This window comes from Heterodontus francisci, chromosome 5, assembly GCF_036365525.1.
Source record: "Heterodontus francisci isolate sHetFra1 chromosome 5, sHetFra1.hap1, whole genome shotgun sequence".
Taxonomy (NCBI): Eukaryota; Metazoa; Chordata; class Chondrichthyes; order Heterodontiformes; family Heterodontidae; genus Heterodontus; species Heterodontus francisci.
The window spans coordinates 47244974-47272956 of record NC_090375.1 but is presented as its reverse complement, the minus strand read 5'-3'; the positions used below and the strand labels follow the sequence as shown (position 1 = coordinate 47272956).

The following is a 27983-nucleotide window of genomic DNA, read 5'->3' as shown; positions in this document are numbered from 1 at the left end:
CTGAGGAGGTTATCGATTGGAAGGGAAAGGAGGTGGGGGGTGGGAAGGGACAAGAGGTGACGCCAGGCGGGTGGACCCCTCTATTCCTCCCAGCTAGCAAAGATACTGCGCAGAGCTGGAGGACCAGCGTGATATTGCTCTCTAAGTATATTGTCATATCTGCCAAGTTACACTTTGGAGGGAATTTCAATCATTTTGGTTTAAAGTTTATTTTGAGGTTAAAAATAATCCTAGCTGTATTTGTTTAAAAATGCTTGTGACATGGTTGGTTAAGATGTGACTGTGAGTCCCCCCTCCCCCAACTGGCTATCAAAACAAAGACAATTAGATAAAATAAAAGCAAAATACTGCGGATGCTGGAAATCTGAAACAAAAACAAGAAATGCTGGAATCACTCAGCAGGTCTGGCAGCATCTGTGGAAAGAGAAGCAGAGTTAACGTTTCGGGTCAGTGACCCTTCTTCGGAACTGACAAATATTAGAAAAGTCACAGGTTATAAGCAAGTGAGGTGGGGGTGGGGCAAGAGATAACAAAGGAGAAGGTGCAGATTGGACCAGGCCACATAGCTGACTAAAAGGTCACGGAGCAAAGGCAAACAATATGTTAATGGTGTGTTGAAAGACAAAGCATTAGTACAGATTAGGTGTAAATACACTGATTATTGAACAGCAGCAAGTGCAAACCTGAAAAAAACAGTGGGTGAACAAACTAAGATGAAATGAAATAAATGCAAAAAAAAAAGGATTGTAAAAAAGAATGTAAAAAAAGAAAAAAGGAAGAAAAACTAACTAAAAATGAAAGTAAAATGGGGGGCTGTCATGCTCTGAAATTATTGAACTCAATGTTCAGTCCGGCAGGCTGAAGTGTAGATGAGATGCTGTTCCTCGAGCTTGCATTGATGTTCACTGGAACACTGCAGCAATCCCAGGACAGAGATGTGAGCATGAGAGCAGGGGGGAGTGTTGAAATGGCAAGCAACCGGAAGCTCAGGGTCCTGCTTGCGGACTGAGCGGAGATGTAATTAGATAAAAACTCTCTGGTCCATCCAGGCTACCCCATACAGTTCAGACTCAGAATTAGTACAGCAAAGAAGCTGTGATAACTAGGGAAAAAATACTTGCATTTACATAGCACCTTTCATGACCACCAGACATCTCAAAGCCCTTTACAGAATTGCAATATATAAATGCCACCTGAAACCATGTGACTTCCTTGGGAAGGCTAAAATCCAGATTAAAAACCCAGGTCAATTTTGGCTTAAACAAAATCTAGGGAATTCCTCTCCAATGCCACCCACCCTTTATGCCATCAAAACTCATCCAAGAGATCAGTCTGGTCCAAACAATACTTTGTAGAACAAAAATAAGAAATGCTGGAATCACTCAGCAGGTCTGGCAGCATCTGTGGAAAGAGAAGCAGAGTTAACGTTTCGGGTCAGTGACCCTTCTTCCGACCCTGAGTTCCGAAGAAGGGTCACTGACCCGAAACGTTAACTCTGCTTCTCTTTCCACAGATGCTGCCAGACCTGCTGAGTGATTCCAGCATTTCTTGTTTTTGTTTCAGATTTCCAGCATCTGCAGTATTTTGCTTTTATGCTAATACTTTGTAGAACCTCCCTTTTATAAGACGTGATCTCTGCCTTAGTAACAAAATGAATTTCAATGTCAGTGTGATGCTAGGCATATAGGCTGTACGTTCCAAAGATTGCTGGATGGTATAAAACATTTGCTGTTCGCAACGGGCAAAGTACAGGCCATACCCAACCAGCCCATGCTTGCAAAACTCAAAACATAGTGTCCAACATTAGATGTGATTCCACGATTGGACATCATTTACTAAATAATCCTCAGTGTGCTAATAATTCCACTGACAACCAATTTAAGATTGTCAGTAGGGCTTGCAGTGTGGCACATTTGCGCATACTGGAAGCTACAGATATTAATACACAGGGCCCTGTTCTTTGCAGACAGAAATAATATGTACAAACATTGCGCCTGTTTCAGCTAAACAAGATAAGTGACAGCCATTTGCTGGTTCATTCCTCATGGTAATGCCTTGACCAATCAGAGTCAAACTGCCTGGTTTAAATTTCAAACAAAGCTTGGCAGTTAACTGTCAGTCACTGTTAACTGGTGTATTCTCCATGGCAACGCCTCTACCAATCAGAGTTCACTTGCCAACCAATCAGCACTCTCTTCTCATACAGTATAAATTTGTTGTTTTCTCTTACATTGATAGCCCTGCGGAATGTCCTGATGAGAACAAGCTTCGACATAATGTCTCTTTTCAGCAATACTCAATTTCTGTACTACCAAATGACTATAAGTGGTAAAATTTAAATATATGTTGTGACCTGTGAAGAAGTGGGACTGACTGAACAGTGCACTCACTCCTCCTGCCTCGGTTGTAGCAACTCCCACAACTTCCTAAACTATACAACTTCCTATCCTGATTTCTGTCAGGACTCCATTCCTTTCTTCCAGTCTCTGTTCTGATGATGCCACCTTCCACACCAGAGCCTTTGAAATGTCCTTCGTTTTCCACAGCTGAGGATTCCCCTCCTACATGATAGACAGGGCCCTTTTCCCATACTGCCTCACACCAAGGACTCAAAACTTCTTATCCTCACCTTCCACCCAGCCTCTGTATCTGACAGATCACTTCCTACCATTTTTGTTAGCTACATCAGGATGCTATTACCAAACACATCTTCCCCTCCTCGCCCCTGTCAGCATTCTGTTCCTGACACCCTGATCCATTCTTCCATCACCCCTAACATCTGCTCTGCTTTTGCTGACGCCTTCCTAATGCTGAGTACAGGAGATGTGCCACCTGCCCATCCACCTTCTCCCTCACCCCTGTCCAGGGCCCCTAAGCTATAGGAGCAGCAGTAGACCATATTGCTCCTGTGAAGAAAACATGCTATGCTGAATGACGATTTTAAATTCATGAGTTGGAAACCTATACTAAACTTTTAAAAAGCTGCAGCCAAGGTGGCCACCACAATTTGCATTGAAATACCTCATTCCAGGATATTGAATTGGAGACACATGTCTAACCAGGGTCTGATTCAGGACAATGGCTTGGATAGCTGAGTAGATTATCCAGTATCACACTCATTAGCAGGACATTCAAAGCCATCTTAGAGCATTCACTAGTGGAGATGTACCTCCAGCGGGTAAACATTGACACAATACAACCTGACAGAGTTTTGGGTTTAAAATTTTGGACCACATAAAAAAAAAGGCACTGAGAGGACAATGTGACAGTCTCCCCAATATTTGTAAAACTTGGAGTTTATGTTACACACAGCAGACAAGCTTTTGAGAGCCAACCTGTGAAAGACCCTGTTGGGGCTGTTTCTCTCTGTCTCTCTCTCCAGGTATCATCGCAAGTTTCCAAACCTCTTTGCGACAACGGAACATCCAAGTCGACCATTGCTACAGACAGAGACCATAGGGAAGAAGGCCACCTACATCACTGTCTCCAAGAAAATCCTGAACCAGGTGGACTAGCTTAAGTGCACTTCTACCAGCCAGAGACTTCGGAACTACGAATTCAGCCAGAACACAACTGAATTACCAGACCCCACAGACTGTATATTATTTTTACTTGTTATGGACTCTAATCCAATCCAAACTATTCTTCATCACTCTGTAACCTATTTGTGTCTGTGTGATTCTTGTGTGTTTGTGTGTGTGAAAGTTGGAGCGTAGTTTTATTGTTTTACTTAGATCAGGTTTAGATTTTAAGTACAATAGACTAACTTCTTTCTTCTTTAAATTCAAGAAAACCTATCCGGTTGGTTCTTTTATGATCATAGCACATAAAGAGTTAAACACTCACTGAATTGATAAGCACATCGACTGTTTAAAAAGCAGTAAAGCCTGTTGCGGTCGAGCAAGGAGAGGGACCAGAGGGGAGCCTTTCAACTCCTCACCTGATTGCAACGCCCCTCAAGCCTGCTCTTCCATTTAATAAGATCATGGCTGATCATTGACCTCAACTCCACTTTCCTGCCAGATCCCCATATCCATTGATTCTCTTAGAGTCCAAAAATCTATTGATCTCAGTCTTGAATATGCTCAACGACTGACCATCCACAACTCTCTGGGGTAGAGAATTCCAACCCTGTGTAGAAATTTCTCCTCATCTCAGTCCAAAATGGCCGGACCCTTATCCTGAGACTATGCCCCTTAGTTTCATACTTTCCAGCCAGGGAAAACAGCCTCTCAGCATCAGCCCTGTCAGGCCCTCTCAGGATCTTTTACATTTCAATGAGACCACCTCCCATACACATGAACTTCACAGAATATAGGCCCATTCTAAAATATGCTAATAAGACCCTGATGTAAATACCGGCCTTGCCAGGGCTTCCCTGCCCTAATGTGCTCCACCAGATCCTCCCTGCCTGTTAACTCTGCTTCTCTCTCCAAAGACGTTGCCTGCCCTGGTAAGTATTTCCAGCATTTTCTGTTTTGAATTCAGTTTTCCAGCATCGCAGTTAGAAGTTGCACGGATGTTCTGGAAACTGGTGTTGCTTCAAACTGGTGGAAATGGAGAGCAGTCTCGCACCACTTGACTTTGTGCTATCGAGAGTCACATCAGGATCCTAGTCTTGAGTTATGTAACCATTTTCGAGTCAATCAGCATCCAAAACTGCTTGGCACTGACCCAAAAATGTCAATATAAATGCATGCTAAAGTCGCAAACTGAGGTAATGACTAATGCCCCATGTATGCTATAATCTTTAATTAATTCTTGAGCATTCATCTAATATGTGACATGAGTGGTTTGTGGAAAAAAACTAATCATTTCCAGAGCCACATTAACTAATATTCCCTAAAAAAAACTTTAATGTTCAGAAGAATCTGAATAATTAAAAGAAATTGGAGAACACACATACTCATGTGTCTATATATAAATGGTTTACTTATTAATAGTTAATTTGCACTGCCAATACTTTAGCTTCAAACACGATTTCTTGCAAGACTAGTAAAAGCACATTACAGCTCAGTTACAAGCAGTAGCTTTGCCGACAGTAACATAAATCTATCATATGGTTATTCTGTAGGTCAAAGTCCGTCATCCAATCCTTCCTTTTGGAGCAGTTTGATACAACTGAGTGACTTGCTCGGCCATTTAAGAGGGCAGTTAAAAATCAACCACTTTGCTGTGAGACTGGAGTCATATATAGGCTAGGTCAGGTAAGGACGGCAGGCTTTCTTCTCTAAAGGATATTAGTGAACCGCTTAAGTTTTTATGACAATCTGACAGCTTCATTGTCACTTTTGCTGATACCACCTTTTTGTTCTGAATTTATTCAGATTTTTTTGTAAACAGATTTTAAATTCATAATACTGCTATGGTGGGATTTAAATTCACGTTCTACTGGATTATTATTCTAGGACTCTGGTTTGTTAGACTGGTAACATAGCTAAGCTACTAGGGAAGCTGTTGATTGAATTTATGCAGAGGTCTACACTGTCCCACAATACATCCCACCTTTGGGAGGGGTTCAGAGTCCACTTTATCTTAGGTTATGGGTCCAACAAATTTGTTTGTCTGTGTTCCATGCTCTGCCACATCTTTTCTTTGTTTATCATTTTATCTCCTTTTCTGCAATAAACTTTGTGTGAACAGCAATGGCTTATCCACCCACCCCAGCTGGGTCACTTTTGGAATATTTCAAGATTCTGTCTGTGTCCCTGTTTATTTTCCTCATGCCTTTTGGTGGTATTGTCAATAGGAATGGAGTCAGTTTTGATGTATATGCTGATGACACCCAGTTCTATCCCTACACCATCATCCTCAACTCCATGATCACCACTGTTGTGCGACTGCTTGTCAACATCAAGTTTGGATGAGTTAGATGTTTCTTCAGGTAGACAGAAGGCATCTTATTTGGCTCTTGTTAAAAAAAATCTCAGTATCCTTGCCTTCGGCACCACCCCCTCGCTGGCTCACTCAAACTGAACTAGGCATGCAACCTTATTGTCCATTCGATGTTAGGCTAAATATAAAATCTTGCCTCCTATTAATCACCAAGACCAGTTATTTCTATCTCCACTACTCTGCCTTTATTTACTCTCCCTCCCCCCAAGCTAAAGAAACCTTAAACCATGCTTCGGGTCATCTTCAGACTCAGGAGAATTTTATCCTGGAGGCGGGGGTCTCGACGTCGGGAGAAACCAACGCCGAGATCCTCGTGTCGGCTCTTTTCCAGAAGGCCAACCGAATTTAGTGCCAATAAGGCACTTAAGTGGACAGCAGCAGCCCTTCCATAGGATCAAGGATCTCATCGCCAGAAGTCCTGCCCTTTGACAGCTGCTGACCAATCAGAGGCTGGCAGCTACAGTGCCACCACAGAGGCGGTGGCTGCTGCTGGAGGTGACCTTCCTGACAGCCAAGGAGCAGCCATGGAGCCAGACCTTAGGTAGGTCAGGGCGGGAGGGGTCTCGCAGGGTTGGGGGGGGTCGGTATCAAGGGCAGGGAGATGGCCCTCAGCAGGCTTCTCAGGCACTGTGCCTTTGAATGAGGGACCTGCCCCACCACCGCCCCAACCCGGAGCCGGGAAGCAGCCTGCTGCACGGCTAATTGCGGCTGCAGTGGGAAGAGGTCCTTAATTGGGGGTTAATTGCCCAGTTAAGGGCCTCAATTGACAGCGGGGCAGGAAGGCTGTTCACAGGCCTTCCTGCCTGGACTAAATTTTGGCGGCAGCAGGATGGTGGCGGGAACTCCCCCTGCCACCATCCCACCCAATTTTATGCTTTCTCCACCTCCAAACCCACCACGGGGAGAGCATAAAATTCCTCCCTCAGTTTCTTCAATGGCCTCTCCACCAGCCTCCCATACCTCTCCTTACATAAATTCCAGCTTAACTTCCTGCAGTCTGCCTCTCGTTCATCCTATCTGTACTCCATTGGTTCCCAGTCCCTCCAAGTTGGATTCAAAATACTTATCCTCATTTATGTAACCCTCCATGAGCTCACCCACCCCATCCCCAGTAACTTTCTTTAACTCTGCATCCCAACACATGCCTTTTGATGCTACTTTCCTGCACATTCCCCTCTCTCTGCTGGTGGCCAGCTGCTCCATAATCTCTGAAATTCTCTCCCTAAAGCTCATGCCTTTCTAATTCTCTCCCCACCTTCAAAAACCTTCTTTTTGACCATGATTCTAGCTATCTCCCTAACTTTTTAACTACTGTTCACTGTCTGGTTCTCACCACATGTATATTACATTAAGAATGATGTATAAGTGGAAGTTTTGTTGCCATTAGCATCTGCTCTGACATTCAGTGTGTACAATGCCCACTCATTGCTCAGTGTCATTTTTTGTACTTTCTGTTATTGAGTGACATTTAGCGTATGCTCTATTGTTGGGTGATGTTTAATATGAATGTCAGAACAGGAATAGGCCATACAGTCCCTCGAGCTCTGTTGCTGAGTGATGTTTAGCACCCACTCTGTTGTTGAGTGATGTTTTGCAACCACTTTGTTGTTGAGCGACATTTAATGCCCACTCTGTCACTCCATGATGCATTGTTTTTATTCGATCATGGGTTGTGAGCATTGCTGGCAAGGCCAGCATTTATTGCCCATCCCGAATTGCCCTTGAGAAGATGGTGAGCCACCCTCTTGAACTGCTGCAGTCCTTGTGGTGTTGCTACACCCACAGTGCTGTTAGAAAGGGAATTCTAGGATTTTGACCCAGCGACAGTGATATAGGACTGGTTTTTATTGGTGCGCCGCCTTTGCGGCGGCGCACTGTGAGAGCGTCAGCCTTCTGACATGGAAGGGCCTCAGAACAACTCCTGTGATATTACGCACGGGGGCTGATTTAAATAGAGGGGGTGGAGCGGCACCGCACAGGTGCCGGCACAATTTTTAAAGAGCTTCAAGCCCTGACAGCTGATTTAAAATTTTAAAGGGACCAGCACTTTAAATGTCAGTAAAAACATTAAATTCAACATAAAAGTGCTACTTCCACACCCCCAATGATCACAAAATACATTTATTTCCCTCTCCCTCCCCGAAAAACCATTTTTGACAGTCCCAACCTTTAAACCCCAAACTTTGCACTCTTTGCCCTTCAACCCTTTCCCACCATCCCCACAGCTAATAAAAAATGTTTCCCCGCTCCTCCAACCCTCCCGCTATGACAATTTTATTCTTCCCCCCTCCCCACCAGGTTCTCGCCTCGGAACTCTGTGGGACGGCCACCGCCTGCAGGTAAGTTTATTTGCATATCATTTAGGTTGATTTAAATATGCAGATGAAGGACCCACTGCCAGGCGGCGGTGTGGGGAGGGGGTGCGCGCCACACCGAGGTCCACCGCCGCCGGTAATATGCAGTGGGCCCATCTCAACGTCGCAGATTGAGGCGGGCCTCTCCCCGCAGAATTTTACCGGCCCTCCCGCCACGACCCATGGCGTTGAGGGGCTGGTAAAATTCATTGCATAGTTCAAATCAGGATGGTGTGTGATTTGGAGGGGAACTTGTAGGTGGTGATGTTCCTATGCATCAGCTGCCCTTGTCCTTCTAGGTGGTAGAGGTTGCGTGGTTGGAAGATGCTGTCGCAGGAGCCTTGGCGTGTTGCTGCAGTACATCTTGTAGATGGTACACACTGCTGCCAGTGTGCATCAGTGGTGGAGGGAGCAAATGTTGAAGCTGGTGGATGGGGCACCAATCAAGCAGGTTGCTTTGTCCTGGATGGTGTCGAGCTTCTTGAGTGTTGTTGGAACTGCACTCATCCAGGCAAATGCAGATGCATAATACCCATTCTGCCATAGTGATGTTGGATTCTTAGTGAAAAACATGAAAGTCTTTGTAACTCTGCCAAGACAAAGTTTTTGAAATTCCAGGTTACTCTGAGTTTATTTTTAACACATATCAAGCTTCCTGTGGATTGTAAACAAATATCAAATGGATCCCTTGTTAATCTTAAACCATTTCCTCTGCAAAGAAAAGGGCTGTTGAAACAGCAGAGATGAGGTTACACCCATTTATCCAAAATAATGATTTTGTTTTCAGCTATCAAACTTTATGTGCCTGAGATGCTGCAAGTTAGGGTTAGTTTTATTTTATGCTGAGTCATCTGCTCAGTGTATACATTAAGTAGAGTTTTGTGTTGCAGCCGACCTCTTCTCGACCCTTTTTTCCCACAACTATAGGAAGGCCAACTCCCCATATCCTCAATTTCCGCTCTGGAACATGCTGACTTTTGCTCTGGATACAGATTTCCAACTGTTGACACCCTGCAGTACTTTAACCATGTGGTCATGCTTCATGTGTGCATGCACTATTTAACTGGTATTTATCAGCTGAGCCCCATCAGACCTTAACATAATAAGAATTTTCTGCCAGAAATCACAGGAGTGGGAATCCAAGCTAATTTTCTTCCCCTCCCTCAGAGACACTGAGGTTAACTGTGACACCTTTACCAACATGGCTGAGCTCAACTATCACAGCACTTACTGGGGTGTGAACTTTCTAGTCTGCTTGCTTCAGTGCCGCTAATTTAAATGGTGGTTTCAAATTTAAGTCATTGTTCAGTTGTTTTAATATCATCTTCATTGCTTCTATTGTCAATAATTTCAGCAAAAGCATAGCATAGCAAAAGGCTTCTTAGGGCTGATTTTCCTCTCCCCATGTGTCATTGAAACAGTTAATTTTAAAGGAGGTGAAGAAACAAACAGACTTCGTTCACTTATGAAGATGGTAGCTTTGGAAAGGGAACTTGATATATACTCGAAAGGAAAAAAAGTTGCATGGCTGTGGAGAAAGAGTAAGCGACTGGGGCTAATTGGTAGCTTTTTCAAAGAGCCGGCACAGGGACTTTGGCTGAATGGCCTGTTTTTTTGCTGTACAGTCTGTGAATTTCCAGGAGGGGCTTGATTTTCAAAATGGGGCCGGGAACCCAACACCTGGATAATTTCCAGGTCCTGACCCCATGCTGCGTCTACATTGCTCATGCAAGACAGTTTCTAAATGTTAATGCTCTAATTGGGCTGGAGGCAACTAGTGGTGCCGAGCTCTGCAAGGAGGAGGGAGATACCTGTTGGAGCAGAAGCCTCAAAGGCAGACGGTAGCCATGATGCACTAGAAAGCAGGCAGAAATTCGGAGGGCCAGAAGCCTCAGAGCTCCGTGAATCAGCCAAATGGCCTAGGCAAACAGTACTGTGCCCAATCTCGCAGTGAAACCCCTGGTGGAAAAATGTTTTCCTGTTTAAAAAAAACTTTGCAGCTCCTCGTATTGAACCTGGCAGCTGTGCACTAACATGCACCAGACTGCTTGGGTTTGGTAATTTCCGATTTGAAACTCACGTCCTATCCGTCCCTGGCCCGTTAACAAGCTCCTCAACGAGCTTAATGGGCTGTCAATTGAACGCAAGCGGGTTCCCGCTTCCCCACACCCCTTTGAAAATTGCATCGCATTCTGGAGGTGTCAGGATCCAGTGATGCCCTCGGGAACACAATTTTCAAAGTATGCCTGCACCCCTGTTCACCTCCTCCTTCAATTGAAAATTCAGCCCTAGCGATCTCTGACACCTTTAAGTTATTCATGGATTTGTCAGGACAAAATGTTCATACCTGCCACAGGTGCGAGCAGGCATGCTAATGAGCTGGGGGGAATGTAACAGACCCCTCCCACATCAATTTTTTCACTGAATGCCAAAAGGACACTCACTCTCCATCCAACCTCCATCCCCACTACCTCCAATCAAATTATCAGTCAGTATAGACCTGAAGGTCAACATGAAAAAATATGACACTAACATGGGGCAGAGGTCCTCTGATGTTTTTTGATAGGAACCAGCAGACCCTCACTGATTTGCTCGCATATGACTCCAGCTGGTTGACTTACCAAAATATCAGCAGTGACCCTAAAATTAATCCATCCACTCCACTCTCTCAGCTACAGATGCTGTATGATTCAGGAAGGTAAGTTCAGACAAGAGAGTAACATAAATAGCCCAAATAACAAAACAGTTTATGTCTTTTTGTTTAGAGATACAGCACTGAAACAGGCCCTTTGGCCCACCGAGTCTGTGCCGACCATCAACCACCCATTTATACTAATGCTACACTAACCCCATATTCCTGCCACATCCCCACCTGTTCCTACATATTTCCCTACCACCTACCTATACTAGGGGCAATTTATAATGGCCAATTTACCTTATCAACCTGCAAGTCTTTGGCATGTGGGAGGAAACCAGAGTATCCGGAGGAAACCCACACAGACACAGGGAGAACTTGCAAACTCCACACCGGCAGTACCCAGAACTGAACCCAGGTCGCTGGAGCTGTGAGGCTGCGGTGCTAACCACTGCGCCACTGTGCCGACATGACAACATTCGCATTCTCATTGCCATCTCCCTGACCTGTGAGATGACTTCCTGATTTGCCAAATGACTGAAGGTCACAAAGTGACCACTACTGAGTCATAGAGTCGTACAGCATGGAAACAGGCCCTTTGGCCCACCACCATAATGCCTATCGATACTAATCCCACCTGCCTGCATTAATTCCATATCCCTCTATGCCTTGCTCATTCAAGTACCTGTCCAGATGCCTCTTAAATGTTGCTACTGTTCCTGCCTCCACCACCTCCTCTGGCAGCTGATTCCAGATACCCACTATTCTTTGTGTGAAAAATTTACCCCTTTGATCCCCTTTAAACCTCTTCCCTGTCACCTTAAATCTATGCCCTCTAGTTTTAGTCACCCCTATCATGGGAAACAGACTCTGGCTATCTACCCTATCTATGCCTCTCATAATTTTATATACCTCTATCATGTCGCCTCTCAGCCTCCTTCGCTCCAGGGAAAACAGACCCAGCCTATCCAATCTCTTTTTATAACTCAAGCCCTCCAAACCAAGCAACATCCTTGTGAATCTTTTCTGCACCCTGTCCAGCTTAATCCTATTTTTCCCAAGTGCGGCAACCAGAACTGCACACAGTACTCCAAATGCGGCCTAACCAACGTTATGTACAACGTTATGTAACATGACGTCCCAACTCTTGTACTCAATGCCTCGGCCATTGAAGGCAGCATGCCATATGCCTTCTTCACAACCCTGGCTACCTGTGTTGCCACTTTCAGGGAACTATGTACTTGCACCCGAAGGTCTCTCTGCTCAACAACACTCCCCAGGTCCCTGCCATTCACTGTATATGTTCTGCACTGGTTTAACTTCCCAAAATGCATCACTTCGCACTTGTCTGCATTAAATTCCATTTGCCAATCCCTTGTCCACTTTCCTGGTTGATCTATATTCTTTTGTAACCTTAGACAACCTTCTTCACTGTCCACTGTACCACTAATTTTGGTGTCATCTGCAAACTTACTAATGATGTCCCCTACATTCACATCCAAGTCATTAATATATATGACAAACAACAGAGGACCCAGCACCGATCCCTGCGGCACACCACTGGTCACCGGCCTCCAATCTGAAAATCAACGCTCCACGACACCCTCTGCCTCCTATTACCAAGCCAATTTTGTATCCAATTGGTTAGCTCACCCTGGATCCCATGTGTTCGAACCTTCCGGACCAGCCTACCATGCGGGACCTTGTCAAAGGCCTTGCTAAAGTCCATGTAGACAAGGTCCACTGCCCTGCCCGCGCCAATCCTCTTGGTCACCTCCTCAAAAAACACAAATCAAATTCGTGAGACATGATTTCCCACGCACAAAGCCGTGCTGCCTATCCCTAATCAGACTTTGCCTTTCCAAATGTATATAAATCCTGTCTCTCAGAATCCCTTCCAATAACTTTCCCACCACTGATGTAAGGCTCACCGGCCTGTAGTTCCCTGGCTTATCCCTGCTGTCCTTCTTAGCTATCCTCCAGTCTTCCGGTACCTCACCCGTGGCTAATGATGTTACAAAAATCTCTGCCAGGCCCCCAGCAATCTCCTCCCTTGCTTCCAAACAAAGAACAAAGAACAGTACAGCACAGGAACAGGCCATTCGGCCCTCAAGGCCTGCACCGATCTTGATGCCTGCCTAAACTAAAACCTTCTGCACTTCCGGGGACCGTATCCCTCTATTCCCATCCTATTGATGTCTTTGTCAAGATGCCTCTTAAACATCGCTATCGTACCTGCTTCCACCACCTCCCCCGGCAGCAAGTTCCAGGCACTCACCACCCTCTGTGTAAATAACTTGCCTCGCACATCCCCTCTAAACTTTGCCCCTCGCACCTTAAACCTATGTCCCCTAGTAACTGACTTTTCCACCCTGGGAAAAAGCTTCTGACTATCCACTCTGTCCATGCCGCTCATAACTTTGTAAACCTCTATCATGTCGCCCCTCCACCTCCGTCGTTCCAGTGAAAACAATCCGAGTTTATCCAACCTCTCCTCATAGCTAATGCCCTCCAGACCAGGCAACATCCTAGTAAACCTCTTCTGTACCCTCTCCAAAGCCTCCACATCCTTCTGGTAGTGTGGCGACCAGAATTGCATGCAATATTCTAAGTGTGGCCTAACTAAAGTTCTGTACAGCTGCAGCATGACTTGCCAATTTTTATACTCTATGCCCCGACCGATGAAAGCAAGCATGCCGTATGCCTTCTTGACTACCTTATCCACCTGCGTTGCCAATTTCAGTAACCTGTGGACCTGTACGCCCAGATCTCTCTGCCTGTCAATACTCCAAAGGGTTCTGCCATTTACTGTATACTTCCCACCTGCATTAGAACTTCCAAAATGCATTACCTCACATTTGTCCAGATTAAGCTCCATCTGCCATTTCTCCGCCCAAGTCTCCAACTGATCTATATCCTGCTGTATCCCCTGACATCTCATCACTATCCGCAACTCCACCACCCCTTTTACATCCCCCTCTATCCCGTCTGAAGCTTCTAAATCCCGGAACATTTAGCTGCCAATCCTGTCCTTCCTTCAACCAAGTCTCTGTAATAGCAACAACATCATATTTCCAAGTACTAATCCAAGCTCTAAGTTCATCTGCCTTACCTGTTATACTTCTTGCATTGAAACAAATGCACTTCAGACCACCAGTCCCACTGTGCTCCGCAACATCTCCCTGCCTGCTCTTCCTCTTCGTCTTACTGGCCTTATTTACTAGTTCCCCCTCATTTATTTCACCTGCTGTCCTACTGCTCTGGTTCCCATAGCATTCTAGGATACACCTGGTCAGACCCTGGGGATTTATCCACCTTAATGCACTTCAAAACCTCCAACACCTACCTCCTTTGTAATGTTGATATGCTCCAGGATATCACTGTTCCCTCCCTTGAACTCACTAGCTTCCATGACCTTCTCCACGGTAAATACTAACGAGAAGTATTCATTTAAGACCTAGGGTATCTAGGGTCAGGATAGCATTGGGGGGGGGGGGCAACTGGTGGCTGGGGGCTGTGAGTTCACTGAATTTGCATTGAGCAGTTCTTTTTTTTACTCTTTCATGGGATGTGGGTGTCCAGTGACATTACCACTACGCCACCGTCTCCCCACTGTGAGCACATTTTGGGCGCTTACTAGAGTGGGGGAAGGGTGAGTAGCATGTAAAGTGGCACAAGCAAGCTGCTGTTTGGGTCATACAAAGCTTTTCTTTGCTGCACAATCAGCACCCTTTATAAGGGAGCTGATCGTACTCAGGCTGCCAGTGTTCTGAGATGGCCCAGGCATGACCCCCTAAGTGGGCCTCACTAATGCCCAGCATCCAGGGCAGAGAAGATAGACTGCAGAAATTCCTGGTCTGTGAATTCCATTGTCCCAGCTGACTTCCTTTGATGCCATAGACCATATTTGCAGCGGATGAAGATTCTAACCCAAACTGGCTCCGTCAGGCAACTGTAGCCTGGACTGGGAACAATTCCTTGTTGGTTTGCTGCAGTGTTGGATGACTCATGCCAGCAATGTGCTTCCAGTCCTGTGAAAATTTGGGGCCCATTTTCAATTCAGTAATGAAAAAGACAGCTAGCACGTGTTGAGGGGTATATATAGGAATGAACTGAGAATAGTCCTTGGAAGTGAGACGTGGTCAAACAAATTCAAATCTTTGTAGAAAATGAGATAGAGTTAGTTAGCTCCTGCAGTTCATAAAGTCGACAAGAACTAATTTCTAGATCAGTATGTTTTAGTCCAGCAGGTTAAATGTTGGATATATTTTTAGGAAATCAAGTCAGGCAAGTAGGTAACAACATGGGAACAACTAGGAAACAGCACTCATAACACAAGTAGGTTTAAATAAAAAGTGAAAAGAAAGAGTTAAAGATAAAGGTACTTGACTGGAAAGAAGTCAAAAATTTAACAGGAAAAAAAAGCAGAACTACCCAGATAAATTGCAAAGAGGAATGATCAGATAAGACAATGACAAACAATGGAAAGCATTCAAACAGGACATATTCCCAATAGAATAAAAGGGAATGCGGCAAAAGCTGGAGTTATTTAACTGAGTAGAGAAATTCAAATTATAATGAAACTTAAAATTAAAGCTGATAACACAAAAGAAAATCAAATGATGTGAAGGAATTTCTAAGCCCATTAAAATGTAAAAGATTCATTAATGAATGGCTAGGGCCTTATGGAGGTTGATGGAATGGCAGAGATAATACATGAATATTTTGCCACAGTTTTCACATAAGAGTGTGATAGTCATCGTCGCTGGATCAAAATCCTGGAACTCCCTATAGCATTGTGGGAAGATCTTCACCACATTGACTGCAGCAATTCAAGAAGATTCACCACCACCTACTCAACTAGGGATGGGCAATAAATGCCTTATCAATAAAAATCCACTGCATATTCTTTATCAACACTCTTCATTGAGAACTCTATTATAATAAATTTATCAAATACTTCTTACTTTTTTCAAATCCATGCTAGTTATTCTTAATTAGCCAATTGTTTCAAATCCATGCTAGTTATCCTTAATTAGCCAATGCCTTTCTGGATGAATAGAAATTTTATCCAGCCTTATGACTTCCGGAAGTTTATCCACTATTGATGTTACACTGACTGGTCTATAGCCTCATCGAGGCCTTTGTTACCTCTTCTTCTTCTTCTTTGGCCTCCTTATCTCGAGAGACAATGGATACGCGCCTGGAGGTGGTCAGTGGTTTGTGAAGCAGCGCCTGGAGTGGCTATAAAGGCCAATTCTAGAGTGACAGGCTCTTCCACAGGTGCTGCAGAGAAATTTGTTTGTCGGGGCTGTTGCACAGTTGGCTCTCCCCTTGCGCCTCTGTCTTTTTTCCTGCCAACTACTAAGTCTCTTCGACTCACCACATTTTAGCCCCATCTTTATGGCTGCCTGCCAGCTCTGGCGAACGCTGGCAACTGACTCCCACGACTTGTGATCGATGTCACAGGATTTCATGTCGCGTTTGCAGACGTCTTTAAAGCGGAGACATGGACGGCCGGTGGGTCTGATACCAGTGGCGAGCTCGCTGTACAATGTGACTTTGGGGATCCTGCCATCTTCCATGCGGCTCACATGGCCAAGCCATCTCAAGCGCCGCTGACTCAGTAGTGTGTACAAGCTGGGGATGTTGGCCGCCTCGAGGACTTCTGTGTTGGAGATACAGTCCTGCCACCTGATGCCAAGTATTCTCCGGAGGCAGCGAAGATGGAATGAATTGAGATGTCGCTCTTGGCTGACATACGTTGTCTGGGCCTCGCTGCCATAGAGCAAGGTACTGAGGACACAGGCCTGATACACTCGGACCTTTGTGTTCCGTGTCAGTGCGCCATTTTCCCACACTCTCTTGGCCAGTCTGGACATAGCAGTGGAAGCCTTTCCCATGCGCTTGTTGATTTCTGCATCGAGAGACAGGTTACTGGTGATAGTTGAGCCAAGGTAGGTGAACTCTTGAACCACTTCCAGTGCGTGGTCGCCAATATTGATGGATGGAGCATTTCTGACGTCCTGCCCCATGATGTTCGTTTTCTTGAGGCTGATGGTTAGGCCAAATTCATTGCAGGCAGCCACAAACCTGTCGATGAGACTCTGCAGGCACTCTTCAGTGTGAGATGTTAAAGCAGCATCGTCAGCAAAGAGGAGTTCTCTGATGAGGGCTTTCCGTACTTTGGACTTCGCTCTTAGACGGGCAAGGTTGAACAACCTGCCCCCTGATCTTGTGTGGAGGAAAATTCCTTCTTCAGAGGACTTGAACGCATGTGAAAGCAGCAAGGAGAGGAAAATCCCAAAAGGTGTGGGTGCGAGAACACAGCCCTGTTTCACGCCACTCAGGATAGGAAAGGGCTCTGATGAGGAGCCACCATGTTGAATTGTGCCTTTCATATTGTCATGGAATGAGGTGATGATACTTAGTAGCTTTGGTGGGCATCCAATCTTTTCTAGTAGTCTGAAGAGACCGCGTCTGCTGATGAGGTCAAAGGCTTTGGTGAGATCAATGAAAGAAATGTAGAGGGGCATCTGTTGTTCACGGCATTTCTCCTGTATCTGACGAAGGGAGAACAGCATGTCAACGGTCGATCTCTCTGAACGAAAGCCACACTGTGCCTTTCTTACCTCTAGACTTGACTATTCCAATGCTATCCTGGCTGGCTTCCCATCTTTCACGTGCCATGTGCATCCCCTATTTTAATCGCTGCACCATTGGTGGCCATAATCTCAGCTGTCTAGGCCCCAGACTCTGCAATTCCATTCCTAAACCTCTGTCTTTCTCCTCCTTTAAGTCGCTCCTTAAAACCTACCTCTTTGACCAAGTGTTTGTTCAACTGTCCCAATATCTCCTTAATGTGTCTTGGTGTCAAAGTTTCTTTATAAAGCACCTTGAGACATTTCACTACATTAAAGGTGCTATATAAATGCAAATGTTTGTTGTATGGTGGCAGTATTTGATCATTTTAAACTTTTGTCTTAGTGGAGCTGCTGCTTGCTTTGTTAAGATAGTTTAAAATTACAAGAAAAACTTGCAATTAAGAATATTGACTGTACCAAAGGTGGTGGAGGCAAGTTGCAAATGTGCTGAAATTCCTTGGGTTAATTATTCAACTTCAAAAATAAACCCTTTGCTTGTGGTTGCCCAATATTTTCTCCTCCTTTGTAGTACCCATTCCCCTATCTTTCAAGGTGCTAGCTTTGACTTTTATGATAGTTTTTTGGGGAGCAATTCAAATTATTTTCTGTTTTGAAAAAAGTCATTTTACTGAGAAAATCTTGACTTATTTTCACCAACTTCACAGACTGACTGATCCAGTCTATTTGTAAAATTGATGAATATGCACCAACCGCAATTTAAATCTGAAACGCATAACTTGACTAAGAAATACAGCGTCATTAAAGTGTGAAATACTTTAACTTAAAATGTTCATACTTCGAGGAAACAAAATATTCAAAGCAACTGCGTAAGCAATCCTATTTTTAGATGTAGTTGATGTTAAGTACAATAAGAAGGAGGAAGAGAAAAGTTCACTTAAAAAGTGGACGTTCTGCAGATACTTTGGTTTCAAGGCCAAGTGACTCCCAGCGCTAAGAATTGCATTTACTAAAATTGGCATGGGATAAGTTTGCTTCTGGAAAAAGAACCCTCCAAATTATTGAACTTTACAGTATCTCAAAATGTTTCTGGGAAATGTCAAATAGGAAGGAATGATCAAAATTAGTGAGGTGCTTTAATTATTAATAAATTCAGGTTCAACTAATGGGTCTATCCTCCTAGATTTAAGTGAAACTGGCAGAAGAAGTCCGTTCTCTACCCAGTGAAATGCAAACAGCTGGGTCTGCTAACCTTTCACAACTTTTTCTGGAATATCCACAGTCTGTTCCACAATTCAATGAGATCATGACTGATCTGTGATCTTACTCCATACACCACCTTTTTCCCATATCCTTTAATACCTTTGGTTAACAAAAATCTGTCAATCTCAGAGTTAAATCTCAGATTCGAGGGGCTAAATGGCTTACTCCTGTTCCTATACTCCTAAAGTTAACAATTGATTTAGCATCAAATGCCATTTGTGGAAGAGTTCTAAACTTCTATCACCCTTATGTGCAGAGGTGTTTCCTAGTTTCACTCCTGAAATCTTTAGACTATGCTAGTCCTAGTAGATCTCCCCAACCAGCAAAATAGTTTCTCACTATCTACCCTAACCGTTTTCCTTCATATCTTGAAAATTTCAATCAAATCTTTTAAATTCCAGGGAATAAAATACTTGTTTGTATAATCTATCCTTGTAACTTAACCCTTGGAGTCCAGATATTATTCTGGTGAATCTACGCTGCATGCCCCCCACAAGGCCTATATTTCCTTCATAAGGCGTGTTGCCCAGAACTGCTCATAGTACTCCAGGTGTGGTCTAACCATGCCACAAGACTTGTCAATAAAAAACAAAAGAATCTTCTGGACATCTCAACTGACAGTAGCTCAAGATCGAGCTCCAACAAAAGCAGTTTTGGATCCAAATGCTCGCAGAGTTCCCAAATTGTCAAACAGGGCTTCATGGTTTGATGCGGTTTGCTACAATTTACTTGTGTGAAAGTGGATTTTCATCACTCACTGTAATGAAATCAAAGTATCATCAGTGCCTTTGCATTGAAAACAACTTAAGATTCAAACTATCACTTATCCCTCCAAACATTATGGGCCTATGCTCAAACAAATAACCTCATCTGTCACATTAATGGCGAATGGTGCTATTAAGGCATTGTGTAAGTTGTATAGATGTATTATAATTTGTACAATTTGTATAATGTTTGGGGATTAAAGGGATTAAAATATTAAACTGTATGCTGGTAAAGGTACGTGGGCTCATCTAGTAATGGGTATGCCATAAGTAAAGTTTGGGAATCTCTGGAGTTGAGGAAGATAGAGAAAAATAAAGTCAGAGGTTAGGAGAATTTTTGGTGTGCAAACATGGAACGTGGAGTATCTTACAGGAAACAGTGGTGGAACTAGAATTCATAACCACTTCAAAAAGGGAAGTGGATAAATATTTGAAAAACAAATATTGTGTAGAGAATGGGGGTTGTTATAAAAAGCATCGACTTTTATGGAAATGAAATTCAGGCGGTTTCCCTAATTGGTGGCCAAACTGCAACACAACGGCAAGTTAAAAATCTACCCTTCCAAGATAATGGGACTAAGTTAGCTTTTAGTGAGACCGCATAGATGCAAAGGGCCCAGTGCTTACTTCTATGTAAAATTCAGTAGACCTGATTTTAACTGGGGATGGGCAGGAAACAGTCGTGAGAGTTGAGCATGAGGCCTGAGCCATTTGAATTGTTCTGAACTGTCTTCCGTCTGCAGCAGACAGAAATGATGTCAAGGCCTGCAGGCGGAAGTGGGAATTTGTAGGGAGCTGGGGACCCAAGGGAGGGGTCCCTGGCAAAAAGTTAGTGCTGGGGAAGGGGGATTTTCAGACAGATGCTCTTGCTGGAGGGACAGAGAAGGATGGGACAAGGAAGACTCAAGGATTCCTTGCAGGGCCCAGAGGAGTACTGCTGTTTCTCATGTCCCACTAAGGAATCCTCACAGAAATAATAATAACTCACCATGGCCTTTTCTGGTCACTCCTGGTTTTGGCGCCTTGCAAGCCTCCGAACTTTTCTAGTTAAATTCAGTTTGTGGTGCTGATCAGGTCATGACTTTTAAATATTAAGAAAACCCTACCTGGGATGGGCTGCCCCCGTGAACAATATTTTTACTGAGCTAAGTGGCATTGGGCAGTAATGCATTGGGAGTACACAGCAAACCCCCACAACCCTGCCATATTAACTACAGGCCTGGGTGACTGGGTTAAAACACAGGCTTATCATTCTAATTCAGCATTAACAATTCACAAAGGAAATAAAACTCAGGAGCAAAAAGGAAATGTCAGGTCCCTCAAGTCATTTCAACACTCTTGGTTTCTTCATTTCCTGAAGGATGTCCATAGCTGGTGAAATTTGACTTGTTTGGTGATGCTAAATGGGCAATATTGCATCTGTCGCTAGTTACTTTCTCTGCCCGATATTCAGTGCTGTATTAAAGTTGGGAACTGAGTATTGGAAGGGTTGTATAATGGGTGGCAAATGCAGTATCAATAAGTTTACATTGCTGCCCAAGTCAAATTTCACCCCCATAGTATATAAGAAAGAAAAAACTCTGGTGCTTCTCCTTGCTCAATATTCAGACAAGCTGGAAATGTGGCCAAAAGTCTTTACTGCTGTAAGCAGCGAACAAGGCACCTGTTCATGTGTGACAGGTATATTACCAGGCTACCACTAAATGTATCTATGTTTTGATTTACAATGTGTACCTTGTGAAGCATTTTATAGGGCTCATAAAAAAGGGGCAGGACTCATTTCAAACATGGAAATTTCCATTACATTTTCTTTATTGTTTTAAAAGCAGCAAGAATGACCTTGTGGAGGTTACGAAGGTTCTAACTTTCTATCAACTCCTTTTAACAATAGTTAATGCTATTATTAGTATGAGCAATACATCACAATATTCTGATTACATCTTTCCCCTTTCCTCCAGTTTTTTCCAACTCCCAGCTAAAGGTACCAGATCATTTGTTCCAGCAACCCTCTGTTACTTCAACTTCATGTGTCCGGCCAAATATTACGGAATAGAAATGACTTTTGACGATCTTACCTTGCAAACATATATTACTGTACCAGCTCATATCAAATGCTTCCTTCTGCTGTTTTATTGGAGGCATTGGATCAAGAACAGGCTGCTGACACCAATTGTAACACCGTCCGGCTGGGAGCAGTGAATTTAGGACATGCCGAAGATCAAAGATGGGTCCTTAGGCAAAGCATTTAGCCACTGACCCACTGAGGAATCTCATTAAATAGAATAATGAGATATTATTATCGTTTCTCATAACTTTTAAAGAAAATAATGGTACAATAACTTGCTACAATTAAACAAACTAGATAGATAGATTGGATGAAGGAAAACTTTCAAATGCATTTCATCTCATCTAAGTCCACCATCATCTCATTTATTTACCTTTACCCCTCAACTGAACACATAACTGGGCTGGCAATTTAACATTTCATCCGAAGTATAGCACCTCTGACAATGCAACACTGCCTCATTATTGCTTTGCGGTGTCAGACTGGATTATGGACTCTAAAATTAGATTTAAAAACATCAATGCCTGCACTGAGGAAAACAAAGTTTCTGCTGCTAGCTCAGAAGTTAGAAACTGGCATTAATTCAAATAGTACAACTTGTCTATGCGTAATAAAACACACATCTTCTTTGACTTAAAATATCTTTTAGCTATCCTCCTACATCCTAACCTGCTGAGTCTGTGCCAAAGCCTGCCCTAGCAGCTTTCTATTTCAAAGCCTGACTGTCAGTGTGTGGTTCAGGCCCTATTTTATCACCTTGTGTTGAAAGTCAGAGTGGAAGGCCTGTGCCAGGGAAGGACTGTTGAATACTTGGGATCAGGGACTTCCCAATACAGTTGATGCAAGATATTAATCAAATACTGAAACAAGCACACATATTACTTGCGTTTAATCTTTGGGAAACCAATTTGAATGCTTATCACATTATCATTTTAATCATCTTTTGTTTGTACTTTTTAAATTGGTGTGAATATATTTGCTTTAGTTTAGTTTAGAGATACAGCACTGAAACAGGCCCTTCGGCCCACCGAGTCTGTGCTGAACATCAACCACCCATTTATACTAATCCTACACTAATCCCATATTCCTACCACATCCCCACCTGTCCCTACATTTCCCTACCACCTACCTATACTAGGGGCAATTTATAATGGTCAATTTACCTACCAACCTGCAAGTCTTTTGGCTTGTGGGAGGAAACCGGAGCACCCGGAGAAAACCCACGTAGACACAGGGAGAACTTGCAAACTCCACACAGGCAGTACCCAGAATTGAACCCGGGTTGCTGGAGCTGTGAGGCTGCGGTGCTAACCACTGCGCCACTGTGCCAACTCTTTTCCAGCCTTTCAATGGAAAAATGGTCAAAGGAGGAAAGAAATAACTTACATTTATATAATGCCTTCCAAGACCTTAAGCCCACCCAAAGTGCCTTGCAGCCAGTATTTTTAAAGTTTTTTTATTTGTTCGTGGGATGTGGGCATCGCTGGCAGGGCCAGCATTTATTGCCCATCCCTAATTGCCCATGAGAAGGTGCTGAGCTGCTTTCTTGAACCGCTGCAGTCCTTGGGGTGTAGGTACACCAACAGTGCTGTTAGGAAGGGAGTACCAGGATTTTGACCCAGCCACAGTGAAGGAAAAACAAGTCAGGATGGTGTGTGACTTGGAGGGGAACTTGCAGGTAGTGGTGTTCCCATGCATTTACTGCCCTTGTCGATCTAGGTGGTAGAGGTCGTGGGTTCAGAAGGAGTTGTCGAAGGACTCTTGGTGCGTTGCTGTAGTGCATCTTGCAGATGGTGCACACTGCTGCCACTGTGCGTCGGTGGTGGAGGGAGTGAATGTTGAATGATGGAGTGCCAATCAAGTGACAGCTTTGTCCTGGATGGTGTTGAGCTTCCCGAGTATAGTTGGAGCTGTACCCATCCAGACAAGTGGAGAGTATTCCACCACACTCCTGACTTGTGCCTTGCAGATGGTGGACAGGCACTGGGATGACAGGAGGTGAGTTACTCGCCACAGAATTCCTAGCCTCTGACTTGCTGTTGTTGCCACAGCAGTTATGTGGCTGGTCCAGTTCAGTTTCTGGTCAATGGTAACGCCCAGGATGTTGATAGTGGGGGATTCATCGATGGTAATGCCATTAGCACATTATCAAGGGGAGATGGTTCGAGTCTCTCTTGTTTGAGATGATCATTGCCTGGCACTTGAGTGGTGCAAATGTAGCCACCTAATGTAGCACCTAATTTGTGTTCAGCAAGGCTCCACAAACAGCAATACAATAAATAGGAACGTAGAAAGAGGAGTAGGCCATTTAGCCTATCAACGAGATCATGGCTGATCTGTGACCTAACTCCAGATATCCGCCTTTGCCCCATATCCCTTAATACCTTTGGATAACAGAAATCTGTCAATCTCATTTAAAATTTACAATTGATCTAGCATCAATTGCCGTTTGCAGAAGAGAGCTCCAAATTTCTACCACCCTTTGTGTGTATCTTTTAATTTGTTTCATGGGATGTGAGCGTCACTGGCGAGTCCAGCATTTATTGTCCATCTCTAATTGCCCATGAGAAGGGGGTGGTGAACTGCCTTCTTGAACCACTGCAGTCCATGTGGAGTAGGTACACCCACAGTACTGTTAGGAAGGGAGTTCCAGGATTTTGACCCAGCGACAGTGAAGGAATGGCGATATAGTTCCAAGTCAGGATGGTGTGTGGCTTGGAGGGGAACTTGCAGGTGCTGGTGTACCCATGCATTTGTTGCCCTTGTCCTTCGAAGTGGTAGAGGTCGCGGGTTCAGAAGGTGTTGTCGAAGGAGTCTTGGTGCATTGCTGCAGTGCATCTTGTAGATGGTACACACCGCTGCCACTGTGTGTCGGTGTTGAAGGCAGTGAATGTTTGTGGATGGGGTGGCAATCAAGTGGGCTACTTTGTCCTGGATGGTGTCATGCTTCTCAAGTATTATTGGAGCTGCATGCATCCAGGCAAGTGGAGAGTATTCCATCACACTCCTGATTTGTGCCTTGTAGATTGTGGACAAGCACTGGGGAGTCAGGAGGTGAGTTACTTGCCGCAGGAGTCCTACCCTCTGACCTGCTCTTGTAGCCATGGTATTTATATGGCTACTCCAGTTCAGTTTCTGGTCAATGATAACCCCCCCAGGATGTTGATAGTGGGGGATTCAGCGATCGTAATGCCTTTGAATGTCAAGGGAAGATGGTTAGATTCTCTCTTGTTGGAGATGGTCATTGCCTGGTACTTGTGTGGCACGAATGTTACTTGCCATTTATCAACCCAAGCCTGGATACTGTCCAGGTCTTGCTGCATTTCTACACGGACTTCTTAGTATCTGAGGAGTCGCGAATGGTGCTGAACATTGTGCAATCATCAGCAAACATCCCCACTTCTGACCCTATGATTGTAGGAAGGTCAGTGATGAAGCAGCTGAAGATGGTTGGGCCTAGGACACTACCCTGAGGAACTCCCACAGTTATGTCCTGGAGCTGAGATGATTGACCTCCAACAACCACAACCAACTTCCTTTGCGCTAGGTGCGATTCCAACCAGCTTTCCCCCAATTCCCATTGATTCCAGTTTTGCTAGGGCTCCTTGATGCCATACTCGGTCAAATGCTGCCTTGATGTCAAGGGCAGTCACTCTCACCTCACCTCTTGAGTTCAGCTCTTTTGTCCATGTTTGAACCAAGACTGTAATGAGATCAGCAGCTGAGTGGCCCTGGTGGAACTCAAACTGAGTGTGACTGAGCAGGTTATTGCTAAGTAAGTGCCACTTGATAACACTGTCGATGACACCATCCATCACTTTACTAATGATCGAGAGTAGACTGATGGGGCAGTAATTGGCCGGGTTGGATTTGTCCTGCTTTTTGTGTACAGGACATAATTGGGCCATTTTCCACATTGCTGGGTAGATGCCAGTGTTCTATCTGTACTGGAACAGCTTGGCTAGGGATGCGGCAAGTTCTGGAGCACAGGTCTTCAGTACTATTGCAAGAATGTTGTCAGGGCCCATTGCCTTTCCGTATCCAGTACCTTCAGTCGTTTCTTGACGTCATGTAGAGTGAATTGAATTGACCGAAGACTGGCAGCTGTGATGTTGGGGACTTCAGGAGGAGGCCGAGATAGATCATTCACCCGGCATTTCTGGCCGAAAATTGTTGCAAATGCTTCAGCCTTGTCTTTTGCACTGATGTGCTGGGCTCCCCCATCATTGAGGATGGGGATATTTGTGGAGTCACCTCCTCCAATTAGTTGTTTAATTGTCCACCACCATTCACAACTGGATATGGCAGGACTGCAGAGCTTAGATCTGATCCGTTGGTTGTGGGATCGCTTAGCGCTGTCTTTCACATGCTACTTATGCTGTTTGGCATGCAAGTAGTCCTGGGTTGTAGCTTCACCAGGTTGACACCTCATTTTGAGATATGCCTGGTGCTGCTCCTAGCATGCCCTCCTGCACTCTTCATTGAACCAGCATTGATCCCCTGGCTTGATGGTAATGGCAGAGTGGGGAATATGCTGGGTCATGAGGTTACAGATTGTGGTTGAGTACAGTTCTGCTGCTGCTGATGGCCCACAGTGCCTCATGGATGCCCAGCTTTGCATTGCGAGATTTGTGTGTAGAGAGTTCCAAACTTCAACCATCCTTTTATTTCCTGATCCTTACATTGTTGTGTAATTAAATAAACTTTTTTTTAGTGACATTGGTTGAGGGATAAATATTGGCCAGGGCACCAGGAAAATTCAATAGTGCCATAGGATTTTTAAAAATATCTACCTCCGAGAGCAGATGGTCATATCCAAAAGTTGACAACTCTGATAGTGTAGCACTCCAGCAGTCTGAACAGGCCCAAATATTTACTTTAACCTGTAAGGAACTGGGCAGAGCAACCATTCAACCAATGTGAATGTATTAATAAGTAACCATTTGTTTCTTTTCATATCCCTTATACATGGATCTGTAACTGATGTATGTTTCTTCTACCAAACTGTTTAAAATCATAATGTACATGTTGCTTTTCATTTTCTTCCTCCTGAGAGTAATTAGTAAACATTTTTGTAATTCAATCAGCCACAATATATTTTCTAGCCTAAAAAGAATCTTTCAAAATAAACCACAGGATCTTTTTCACTACGACTTGCTTATCCTGTAGGTCAGAACCCATAAGGAACAGATAGCACATCAATCAGCACCTAAAAAGAGAAAAGTGTGTAATTTTAAAATCATACAGCTCAGAAGGCCTTTTGGCCCATCGTCCCAGTACCGGCCCTTTGAAGGAGCTAGCCAATTCGTCACACTCTCCTGCTTTTTCCTCATAGCTCTGCAAATGTTTCCTTTTCAAGAATACATTCTGTTCCTTTTGAAAGTTATTATTGAATCTGTTTCCTCCACTCTATAAAGGGAGTACATTCCCAATTATAACAAATATCCATCTCAGATTTTGTCAATGTCTCAGATGAGTTCTGGTGAAGGATTTACTTTCGGAACCTTAACCCGCCTTTTTTGCTTTTCAGATGTTGAACCCATCTGTTGTGTGTTTGCAGTATTTCCTGCTGCATAGGTTACCATGGGATCTGGAAACTCCTTTATTTTCTCACCAAAGTGTCCTTTCTTCATGTATGCTTATGGGCCCAGATGGTGGCCAGGAATTTATCTGGGCGACGGGGGTCTGGGCTACCAGCAAAAGCACCGGCGAGAGCCCCGTGTCACCTCCTCTGGGAAAGGCCCACCGCATTACGTGCCAAGATGGCTCCTGGGCTGTAAGCTCCCTAGGAAGCTCCCTTGCTGTTCAACTCTATCCATGGCCATCTGCTCCCATTTCTTCCCCCAATCTACCCTCTTAAACTGTTTAAACTCCCCTGGCTCTTTAAATCAGTTCATTTTAGCCCTATCTAAAAGCTAACAGTTAGTTTAGTGTATTTTACCTGGGCCCACTGCCCTCCCCCAGCCATACCTGCTCTTTGTTTTCTCAATGAAATTGATCCGGATGAAACTGAAGAGCACAGCTGTCGATACTTTAATCTCCGATCCTGCTGTCTTCACCGCCCAGAGTGTCTGCAGCCACGGCGTGCGGTAAGTCCATTGAGGTGAAGAAGGAGCAGCGGGACCCTAGAGAAGTCTTGAGAAAAGGTGCCCCGATCACCCAAAAAATCCACGAACGGCCCCCCGGCCGCAACTTCAAAGCGCCCGCGGGAGATGGCTCGGAGAGCATCTGCAGCGCACTGTCGGCAATGCTGCATGCCTTTATTTAAACCACTGCCAAAAAAAACCCATAGCGAATGTAATCACCTCTGTAGGTCTGCCAAAAGATGCTTCACCTTCCGAAGGACATGGATGAGCTTTCCGGACGTCGATGGTGGGCACTGAGGAAATGGCTTATTACCTGCAC

The 27983-nt window shown here is 44.4% G+C and overlaps 1 protein-coding gene and 1 long non-coding RNA gene across 8 annotated transcripts in view; one reads left to right on the top strand and one right to left on the bottom strand.

Annotated features, from left to right (window-relative positions):
* Positions 1-27983, bottom strand: part of LOC137369819 (zinc finger protein ZFAT-like) — a 359810-nt gene that overhangs the window by 231714 nt on the left and 100113 nt on the right. Inside the window, exon 1 of one of the 6 annotated variants that reach the window (XM_068031381.1) lies at positions 3336-4577. The exons of 1 other annotated variant lie outside the window; for it this stretch is intronic. In XM_068031381.1, the coding sequence (XP_067887482.1) occupies positions 3336-3438 (103 nt within the window). In that variant the 5' untranslated portion in view covers positions 3439-4577. Of the gene's footprint in view, positions 1-3335; positions 4578-27983 lie in introns of those variants that run through there. 4 more of the 6 variants (XM_068031380.1, XM_068031377.1, XM_068031375.1 and 1 more) reach the window with 4 other exon arrangements.
* LOC137369820 (uncharacterized) lies at positions 35-26661 on the top strand. 2 transcript variants are annotated; one of them, XR_010975022.1, is made up of 5 exons: positions 35-145; positions 3383-3597; positions 5075-5207; positions 8194-8234; positions 21472-26661. It is a non-coding gene; the product is annotated as an uncharacterized lncRNA (long non-coding RNA). The 2 variants fall into 2 exon arrangements; XR_010975021.1 differs by lacking the exon at positions 8194-8234.